The sequence below is a fragment of the Caloenas nicobarica genome, chromosome 1 (genome assembly GCF_036013445.1).
Source record: "Caloenas nicobarica isolate bCalNic1 chromosome 1, bCalNic1.hap1, whole genome shotgun sequence".
NCBI lineage: Eukaryota > Metazoa > Chordata > Aves > Columbiformes > Columbidae > Caloenas > Caloenas nicobarica.
In genome coordinates, this window is record NC_088245.1 from 199,030,921 (window position 1) to 199,041,559 (window position 10,639).

A 10,639-nucleotide genomic window follows, 5' to 3' on the forward strand; every position below is an offset into this window, starting at 1 on the left:
TGTCTGGGGCTGCGTACAACCGGTGGCGGCCCCGCGGGGAGGGAAGGGTGTAACGCTCCAAGCGCATGTGGGGGACTCCGGCCCGCCTGGCGCGTCAGGGCGGTGAGGGGGCGGGACAGAGAAGTGGCGGACGTAGGCTACCAATAGGCGTGCAGGAAGGCCTTGACAGACATGCAGCTCGCCCAATGGGAGGGCGTTAGCTGTTAAAGGGCCGGCGACCCAGAGGGGAGAGTTGGGTGCAGGTGAGTAGTTCGCGCGGCTCCCCGGGGATCCGAGCGGGCGCATAGCGGGACCGGCCCGGCCCGCGGCGGGGCTGACGCAGCCACTTCCCCCGTGGGGTTGCTCCCCCGCGGGGTGCGGGCAGCCCCCGGCCCCTTTGTGGGGGGAGCGCGGTGGGGCTTCACCGCCCTCGGCCGCCGCGGGCGGTGAGGCGGTTGCCCGCCGTCCTCCTCGGCGGCCCCGCGGTACGCCCTGCTCCTCTTCATCCTCCTCCGAGGAGAGGCGCAGGCTCCCCCCGGCCGGTCACTTCCCGGGGTGGCCCCGGCCTACGGCGTGGGCGGGGGTCGCGGGCCCACCTGCCCCGGGGGGCGCCCGCGGCCACGCTCTGGGCGCTGCCGCCCTGGCGGAGCCGGCCCGGCGCGGCCCGGGGTCGCCGGCCGGGGCAGCCGCCCGTGCCCCCGCCTTCCTTTGTTGCCTTCCCTGCCTTCCCCGCGGGGCGCCGTGCGCCTCCTGGCGGGACCCGGCCGGCCCCGCCTCCCCGCTGCCCGGCGGCTGCGAGCGGGGCGCCGTGCCCCCTCCAGCCCTGCGCGGTGCGCGCCCCTCGGAGGGCAGGATTTCTCCCGTTCCTGGCCGTTGCTGTTGCCGGGGAAGGAGAACTTTCTACTGATGAATCTGCGGATTCAACAGCCTGAATCTGCCGCTGCTTTCCATCCTCGGTACTGCCTCTCTGTTTCATTGAATTATCCTTTTAGGTGTTGTTGGTTCCCCTTAATGTTTGGCTTTTCATGCGCTCAAACCACAAGCTTCTTGTAGAAGGACAGACCGTTTGGTGATGTCTTCAGTAGCACCCAGATCCTCATGTACTAAGGCCTCTCTTGATACCAAAGCATGAGTTGTTCCAAGTCAAGGTAGCCATCCATTTCAAGTCACATATGAAGTTTTCCAGAGACCTCTAGGCTCTAGTACCATGCAAAGATCATCAGACTCTCAAATTTTATTTAAAAAAAGGTAGCAGGTCCTCCTAATTTAAAGTTGTTGGTTTTTTTTTCTTAAATCGTAAGCTCTGAAAGTTTAAAAACAAAGAAAAGGGCAAGTCAAAGACATCGTAGTTTAAAAAGTCGTAATTTTTCTAGAGGATAATTCATGTTTGATGCTAGCAACAATCCTTCAGTCCTGGGGGATATATGTTTGTGGATTTTTTTGCTTGCTGGTTTAGTGGGGGTTTTTGTGTGTGTTTGTTTGGGGGTTTTTTGTTTGTTTGTTTTTGTTGGTCCAGCACAGATGCAATAAGGTGTGAGTAAAAGAGACACAAAGATACAGAGACAGAACGTGGATGCCTCTTGTTAATTACATCAAAGTTATTCGGTGTATGTGTGCTCTGTTTATGGAGTGTTCAGCTTAGTTTTGTAATACTTGTTTTATTTCAATCTTGACAAATAGTTTGTGTTTCTTTAGTCCAATGATGAGGACCTTCTTGACTGTAGGTTGCTTCTGGCCTGACAGGGCTGCAGTCAGACTCATAGCTCCACGTTGTTGTCTTTCCTGGAAGACTCTTGAAGTCTTTCTGTTATTGTGTGATCAGAACTGCTTCTTTTTTTCTAGCCAGCACTTTGCATTTCGGCCCACACTGTGAAAATGTGCATTTTGCATTTGTAGCTAGCACCATGCCATGAGATGGGTGCACGGCTGGTCACATAATGGGCTGTTTACATCCTATGTTATTTCCCAGGGATTTCTCAGTCACTCGACAAAACAGTAGCTATTCTTTGCCAGGTAACTGATGTCTTTGATCATGTTACAGAAATGCTTTTAGTCGTATAGTTGAGAAGAAATTTTTTAAATTTATTTTCTTGCTGTTGTCTTCTCTTACCTTTGTAGTGGTGGAAGTGGTTTGACCTGACCAAAAAATTTTTTTTCACCTCTGCTCTTATCTCCACGTACTTCTTATGAGTGAACTGCCCATCTTCCCAATTGGTGAACTCAGCAAATATTATTTACTGTGGAATTGTCTGCTAAAGACACTAAAATGTAGAGCAGTTACAGTTCTGATTTTGGCAAAACCATAATGACTGCCTACTTTTCCCCCCCGCCAAATGTATGCATTTCATGGTTTAGACTTAATATCAAAGCAAAACTTAAGCATGCTCTATGTCCTCTTTTTGTAAATCGTGCTTTTCAAAATGGTGATGGTTTTTTTTTCCTGCAACTATCTAAAATGCGTACGAATCCTAGCATATTACTATTATATACACCCTTATATACTTTGAGCATGTAACAGTTCATTTTTCTGCATTAAAGAATCATGTCCTGGAGACCATCTAGCGATGTCAGAAAACAGAATATTCCAAATTTCAGCTTTAGTTAGATAATAATGCTTTTTAGTTAATATATCAGAAAGGTAAACACTGCCACAGTAGAGTTATCTGACTCTGGTAATCAATATAACCTTAAGCCAATTTGTTAACACTGATTTATATTATTAAGAAAGGAATTGTCTTTAAGGAGGTAATATGCTTTCCAAAAGTAAAGAGTTAGAAAAGGTAAGATGTCCTTACCAGTTGGAAGTTAGTAGTCATGGGGTTTAAAATAGGTAGCCTTGGCTGCTGTTTTACTGGGAAATTCAGGGGCTTGTATCAGGTGTGTTCTAGAAGGAAAAAAAAAAGTCTAAAAGAAAACTTTAATAAAGGAATTGGATACCAGTAGTTTCCAAGTTAGTATTACAATTCTTAAAAATTATGTGATTGGTTTATGGCATAAAATCTGAAACCCAGATCAGGCACTTCACAAAGACTGGCTGGAGTGATCAGACAGGTGATGCACAACACCTGCACAAGGAGCAGTGAGACTGACCACAGGGTAACCTGGGAGTTGCACGTTTTAACTTTCTGCCTTCTCTGGAGCCAAGGTGAAAGCTCGGCTGGCTGTGTCTTCCTCATTTGTGTAGAATTATATTTAGAAAATAACGTTGTTGAAAATCTGATTTGAAAACTTTGTGTGTGTGTTTTCCTCTGATTGTTCCTGCTTTATCCTGCTGTGCTAGCAGTGAGAGATCTAGGGAGGGCCAGGGTAAACAGAGATACCATGTGGGTCTCTAAAATCCTGTGGTTCCCTGTTATTGGGGAATGACCAGAACCTTGTTCATCCCAGCTGGGGCTGAGTCAAGGACTTAGCCAGTGTATATCTTGAGATGAAAATGGCTGTGGCTCAGCAGAAGTCAGATGTTTAGGTACCATAAGAGACGATTAAGTATCTACTGGTATTTTCAAGAGTTTGGCATATCCAACTGGCAAAGTACTTTGTAAAGTCTGACCCATTTTTCCATAGTTAAAGTACTTGAATGTTCACTTAAGTACATGCTTAAAATCAAACGTGAATTTCTACTAATTTCAATAAAAAGAAGTGTGACCTTATAAACGGAGGTTCAGTGTCTTGGTAGTGACAAGTCAGAATTACTATAATTCTTGTGAAACTGATGTTGTATGTAAGAACTCTATGTAATTCTTTTTACCTGGAAGACCAGCTCAAAATGGATACCTCGGAATCTTTCACACACACTTTGCACCCTGAAAACAGGTAAGTGCAAACGTGTGTGTTTCTAAAGCCAGTGTGAAGATACGAATGTTTGGTCATTCCCCAGTAAACAGGAATCGCAGCTTTATCTATGTATCTATCACTCCAAAATAATTGCCTCATTAGCAGTGAATTTTCTAAAAGTGCTCTTAATTTGTTCTGTGTCCGGGTAACTTTTCTGAAGTTTACCTGCTCCGTGACTTTTTAAAAGATTAAAAAAACCCAAACCAAAACACACACACACATGAAACACACCATAAAAACCCATACAAAACCACCACTTATACAAGGTAAACTTAGAATTTGATAATTTGATACATAGGTCAAGAGATTTAGTTGCCATAATAATAGAAAAGCACTAACGCTGTACTTTGCATTTGAAAAGCACAGCAAATACCGAATCAGTTGATTTACTGCCAGGCAAGTAAACATGATGCTGCGTCCCTGAAAGCACAAGTATCTTTTTGTCATAAACTTATAACAATGAAGGTTAAGGGAGATGCTTAAAGATCAGACAAAAGGTCTCAGAAAAAAATTATGTAATTCCAGCAGTTACAGTACTGTGTTGTGTTATGAATCTGATTTTTTTTAAAACTGCAGCATTTTTTTTAGTACTGGTCATGTCAGGGTATCCATTAAAACAGTAGTTTATATATATATAATTTTTTTTAATAAACCCCTTTTCTTAACCAATTAGTATTTTATTTTCAGAAGGGCAGGAAGTTTCATGCATCTTAAACAGGAAAGTGCAGCTTCTAGCTGGAGTCTGAAGAGTTGGAAGTGCTGGATAACCGCACAGGAGGACACTAGAGTAGTCCGTGCTGATGCAAGCTCGTGCTTTATGCAGTTGATTTCTTCTTGTGACGTGGTCTTGCATATTTGCTAGCCAGTAACCATCAGAAATAAAAGGATTCAAAGTGAGGGTGATATTTTAATGAGAAGTAGTAAACCTAAGTAGTTTCCTAAATGCAGTATTTTAAAAAATATTTGATGCCATCATGCTTATGTTTTGGTTATGAAAGAATGTTGTGTGATATCAAAAACGTCTAAACTATTATGTGCATTGTCCCCCAAACGGAGAGTTTTTGTGTAATCTGCTGATGTGTATGTTTTAACCAAGTTCAGGAGATAATTTAATTCAGGCATAATTTAAGAATCCTGTATAGCTGGGGGAGAGTTACTTAAGGATTAAGTCCGTTATTCAGTAGCAGTCAAATATATAATCTGCAAGCTATTTGCTTCAGGTGGACAAAAAGTCTATACCAGATTAATAGTGAATAAACATAACAGCTTGAAACTGTAAGTACTGTGTAGTGAATCACTGGCTTCCTTGGTTTAAAGCCTTTTAAACCTACCTGTCCTGGTTTTGGCTGGGATAGACGGTTTTGGTTTTTTTTCCTAGCAGCTCGTACAGTGCAGCATTTTGCATTTAAAATGAGAATAATATTGATAACACGCTGATGTTTTAGTTATTGCTGAGCAGTGCTTACTCTAAGTCAGCTTCTCATACTGCCGTACCAGGGGCATCAAACAGGTTTAGCTTTCTCTTCAGCATTGGGCACAGGACCAGCTATTGCTGAGGGTAGAAGACTGGATGAACTTTCAACCTGCCATCACATCTGACACGAGGTGTTTTGCAGTGTGAGAAGGATAGAGGAGGGCTTTACCATGGGCATGTAGTGACTTACTCATAAATCTAGTTGCTGTTAAAACATCTCTAATGCATGACATTTGTTTGAAATAGTAATGTTCTGACATTCAGCAGAATTGCTCCAGTTCTCTTTTTGTGATAAAGCTAAGTCAGAACAGCCTCTAAAATTTCGACTTTTCATATTAATCTACTTTTTTTTTTTGATAGAAATGATGTCTCATTGAAAATACGTCTCAGAAATTTCAGTCCCCTAAACATTTGATGTGTTTGAAGTAATGATATAACAATTCTAGCTTCTTTTGGAAATAATTTAGCATTCAAACTGGAATGTGTGTGTCATATTTCAGCTTTAAGCAAATCCCAACTGGCGAAACTCTAATAAGAGTTGAAAGCAAATACCTGTATTTTTGTAATGGAAATATCAACTCAACCTTAACGGTTTGTGACATGGGTATATTAATGGATTTATAATTCATATGAGATTAGAGAAGGTATCTATAGCTACTTTATATTCGGAGTTTAACAAAATGGTTTTTTTCTATCGAATGAACAATCAGTTCAAAATATGTGTTTCTTAAATGATGACTTAGGATTCAAGTTCGTTAAATGAAAATACACTGTATGCCTTGGAGATTTATGTTGTTTGCTCTTTTTCTCTTAGGAAGCCTGACAAATAGGAAAATACTACAAAGTGAAGAGAAAATTCACTTCACAAGAACTGAGCTCTGCTTTCATTGGCTTTTAAATTTTATTTGTATTAATAACTGATAAGTGTCAGATCATCTCTGTAGTCTCCCGTGGTGAAATTATTAGGTTAAAGCTGGAAAAAATGAAACAATTAAAAAGAAAAAGAAAAAGCAATTTTAGCGTTCAGGAAACTCAAACTCTCCTTAAGGAAATCAGAAAAAGGAGAGAAGTACTCTTTTCAAAGCAACTTAATACAACAATTAATGAGATGAAACGGAAAGCTTGGGAGGAAATAGCAGAGTGTGTAAATGCTGTAGGTGAAGGAGAGCAAAGAACAGGGACAGAAGTGAAAAGGCGATACCTTGACTGGAGAGCACTTATGAAGAGAAAACGTCTGAATGCAAACATCAAAGTAGTAGGTGCTGGGTTTCACCTTCCTTCATCCAATTTAGATGACTCTCTCAATGAAGACATGGATGAGAAAATGGGATTTGCAATTGAATCTAGTTTTGAATGGCAAAATATCACTGACTTCAGAGAAGCTGGTGGATCCTTAACAGAAATCAAAGTAGAAGAAGAAGAGGAGGATCCGCAGAATTTTGAAGTGAGTGACTGATGTACATTAGCTATGTGCAATATGGCCTTCATTTCATTTCAGCGTAAGGCTTTTTGCTGTGTTCCTTCATAGCATCTGTTTCTGTTTTTTCTGAATGTGTGAATTAAAGAAACCGTAAAAACAAATATGTTTCAGAGATATGGTATTCAAATCTAGAAACTTGAAATTATGTGTGTTGTATAGGATGTTGATTATTAAATTGATCTTCTTCAGCTTTGAGAATGTATTTGCATATATATTTTTCCATTCGTATGTGCCATAGGTAAGAATTAGTTCAGTCAGTAGAATGAAAATACACTGTTGAGGGAAACTGGTTATTTTAATACTTGGGCTGTCTGGATACATGAACAGAGAAGAGAAATGCACCTGTTTAACAAATGAAAGTATATGTTACCTGCAGGTACAGAGAGAAATAGAATACTGTTTGCATTTCTTAAAATGAATCCACAGGAGATGAAAATATTACTTGAGTAAGTCAATCAGCCATTTGTCTCTGTCAGATTTTTAGTGTGAATTTGACAAGCAGCTGTGGATCCTGTAGACAGGTTGTTACTTCCTGTAGTAGCGTGACTGTCCTGGGGTAGGCAGCCAGCTGGAGAGAAGTAGATTGTTTGGATAGTCCTGGTGTGCCTGTACAAATACATATTTCTCTTTTCAAAAAGGGTACACCAACAGTTTCAGTTTGGGTGGGTTTCTGTTTTCAAGGGCAGGGGAAGCTACTCCTGTCTTGGCTCAGTTGAGATGTGTGCTGGGAAAAAGTCAGAATAAGCTGTTAAATGGTAGCGAGACGACTGGTCTGACAACTGCTGAAGAACAAACAGTGTCTGCCTTGCTCTAATGCTAGAAGACTGGCAATAGCTCTCATTGTGTTAAGATTTTTCTGAACCCATATGTTCCTCAGTTTGCCTTTCTTTTGCAGCATACTTAGTGGGAGACAATTGTTCCTTGTGTACTATGAATTTGTAGCACATAAGGGTTATAATTCTGCATGAGGTGTTACAGTCCGCCAAGAGCCTACTCACCTGCATCATAAATAGTTTTACAGCAAATGCGATAATACAAAATTGGTTAAACAAGTCCTGTTTGTTGACCCACTTAATACAGTTTGAAAAGTTAGGATCATGTGAAAAATGTCAGTGTTGTTTAGAAATGGAATCCTCAAGTTAGTGAAGGCTGGGTTAGCTTACATACCACATAGCCTATGGATCCAGCTGGCCTGATAAATAATTAGTCGCAACAAATTCCTAGTGGCTTACATAAATGTCACTCAGCTATATGAAAAGTCAGAACAACATACGCTTTTTTGATCCAGTTTTTTATCAGTGATTCTGAATGCTCTATAATACCTACTGTGCAATATTTTCTGTATTTTCTTGCATGTCTGCTGATAAGCTGATTTTCCATTTTTCATTACCAGATATTAACTTGCAGATGAGGTATGTTTTTCTGTATGTGTAAGGCTAGAAAACAGTCTTTTGATCTAACATGGTTGTTTCACAGCATGTGAGTTAAACAGTTCTGAGTAGCTTTTAAGATAAAAAAGACCCAATATGTTCTTTTCAGTCAAGTTGTGTGTGAGAAATTTATTCTGGCATAAAGACTGGAATGTAATTCTTGTCTATCACATTCCTCTCTGCAGTTTCCTATAGAGGAAGAAGAAGAAATATTGTCATCGGTTTTGCCAGACTCAAAAAAAGAAAATGACCTACCAGACTTCCCACACATTGAAGAGTTTGGAAATCTAAGCTCTGCTCAAGCTAGGCTAGCCTATGAAGATTCTCACTTGCTTGTAAATCTGGAGAAGCAGAAGGTGGAACTGGAGAAGCAGCGACTAGACATTGAAGCTGAAAGGTTGCAAGTGGAGAAGGAGCGCCTGCAAATTGAAAAAGAGCGGTTGCGGCATGTTGACTTGGAGCGTGAGAGACTTCAGATTGAGAAGGAGCGACTTCAGATTGAATGGGAGAAGCTCAGGTTAGAGACTCTGCATGCTGAAAAACCTGCCCTGGAAAATGATCTCACCCAAACGGAAAAACCCATCATGCAGCCTCTGGATCTAGAAACTGAAAAGTTAAAACTCGAAAAAGAACGTTTGCAGTTAGAGAAAGAGAGGCTGCAGTTCCTGAAGTTTGAGTCAGAGAAGCTGCAGATTGAGAAGGAACGCTTGCAAGTGGAGAAGGAGCGACTTCGAATTCAGAGAGAGGGTCACTTGCAGTGAACTTCTCAAGTGTCAACGTTAGTATTTTGATGTTTGTAAAATAGAGGTAGTTCTTTTCTTGATACTGAAACTGTCCTAGAGGTTTAACATTCATCTGTTCGGAGTTGAATGTTGATGTTAAACTAAAAAAAGAAAAAAAAAATGGTGCTGAATATGTCAGTGTGCCTACATACATGAGCTTATGTGTGAAATTGCTTTTCAGTGTATCAGAAATAAGTGTTATGTTCTCTTGTCTTCAGTATTGTGTTGTATTAGTTTGGTGTCCTCTCATAGTCATATTGAAAAGAATCAAGGCTGAACCTTGTGTAATTTTTTCACTGTACTAACAGTAAGGAAGGATCACAATAAATTAATGTATGTTGTGAGGGCATGGTGCTGACAGTAGCCCACACAGTAAATAAGTTAGAACACAATAATGCAGAGTCATGATGCAATTGATTCATTTAACTTAATTTCCTCGTTTGTTTTTTTCCACCTCACCAATTGTAAAAAGAGTTCGAGAATTATCTAAAAGTTGAAGTATGAGTTAAGTTTACCACAGTTATGTTTACTGTTGTTCCACAGCTCGAACTGAATGGGAGTGCAGAAAAATAGTATTCTACCTTTTGCATGAAGTATTCATGCAAAGTTACACATTAGTCATACCTACTATAAGCTGGACTGTTGGTTGCACCAGGTCATTAATAATGCTGTATGGAATATAGCACTTGTCATAGTATGGCATAGGGACTTACTGATTGATCAGGCATGCTGTCTGATGAATCTCTTGATGACCTCCTGAAGTAATTTGCTAGTCCTGGTTTGTTCCTTGAAAGACAGTAGCTGGGGATGGGAGTCTTGGTCGTGGAGATATAGAGGCTAAGCACAGACTAAGGAGCACTGGGCTGAGCACTAACACTCGTGATGTTAGTTCTGCCTGGCCAGCACTGAGGTCTTGTCCAAGAGGCAGCCAGAAGAGACTTCAGTGGCTGACACCATGTAGTGTGTTTTAATTAGACAAACAGAAATGGTCAGTGCTGAAGGCTGTCAGTATATTTCATAAGCAATGTATTTATTTAAAATAATTATACTTAAAAAACCCAAGCTGTCTATTGTTTCATATGTTTCAGTCCCAACTGATCCAGACTTCACATTTCTCATCTTTCTGCAACTAACTATCTTTTGTTGACTCCATTTGAAATTTAGAACTATGAGAATACTAAATCTGAATATACGTTGAGTGACTTACATGGATTCTTGTGCAAGTAAATATATTTATACCACTACAGGATTACTTTTATTCTGCAAAGAAAATGTTATTTTTTTATTACTGAAACAAGTGTGCTTCTACAGTGGAAATAAATTTGACTAGTACAATCCAAAAATACTCTTGAGACTCTGTTTCTTCACAGAGAAACAGGGCTACACATGAAGAGGAAGCTGGATACTCAGTGCTGTAGCACCCCAAAGTTTCTTGTCTCTGTATTTGCAGTGTAGTAAATCAGAGAGGTGAGGCACTCAGAACAGGACTGAAACCAACCAGCACACACTTGAGAAAAAAGGAGACACAAACCAGCTGGATAGAAATACCCAAGGGGTAAGTGTATCTGAGATTCTTTTTCCTGGATGTGATGGGTTGACCCTGGTGGACCCCAAGTGCCCACCAAGCTGCTCTGTTACTCCCCTCAGCTGAACAGGGGAA

The 10,639-nt window shown here is 40.9% G+C and overlaps 1 protein-coding gene across 1 annotated transcript; it reads left to right on the forward strand.

Moving 5' to 3' along the window:
• The first annotated feature begins 200 nt into the window (after positions 1–200).
• MSANTD4 (Myb/SANT DNA binding domain containing 4 with coiled-coils) lies at positions 201–10,282 on the forward strand. Its single transcript, XM_065651455.1, has 3 exons — positions 201–242; positions 6,102–6,731; positions 8,383–10,282. Exons 2-3 carry the CDS (start codon positions 6,270–6,272, stop codon positions 8,956–8,958), a joined length of 1,038 nt encoding a protein of 345 aa, XP_065507527.1. The 5' UTR covers positions 201–242; positions 6,102–6,269; the 3' UTR covers positions 8,959–10,282.
• Positions 10,283–10,639: the final 357 nt, after the last annotated feature.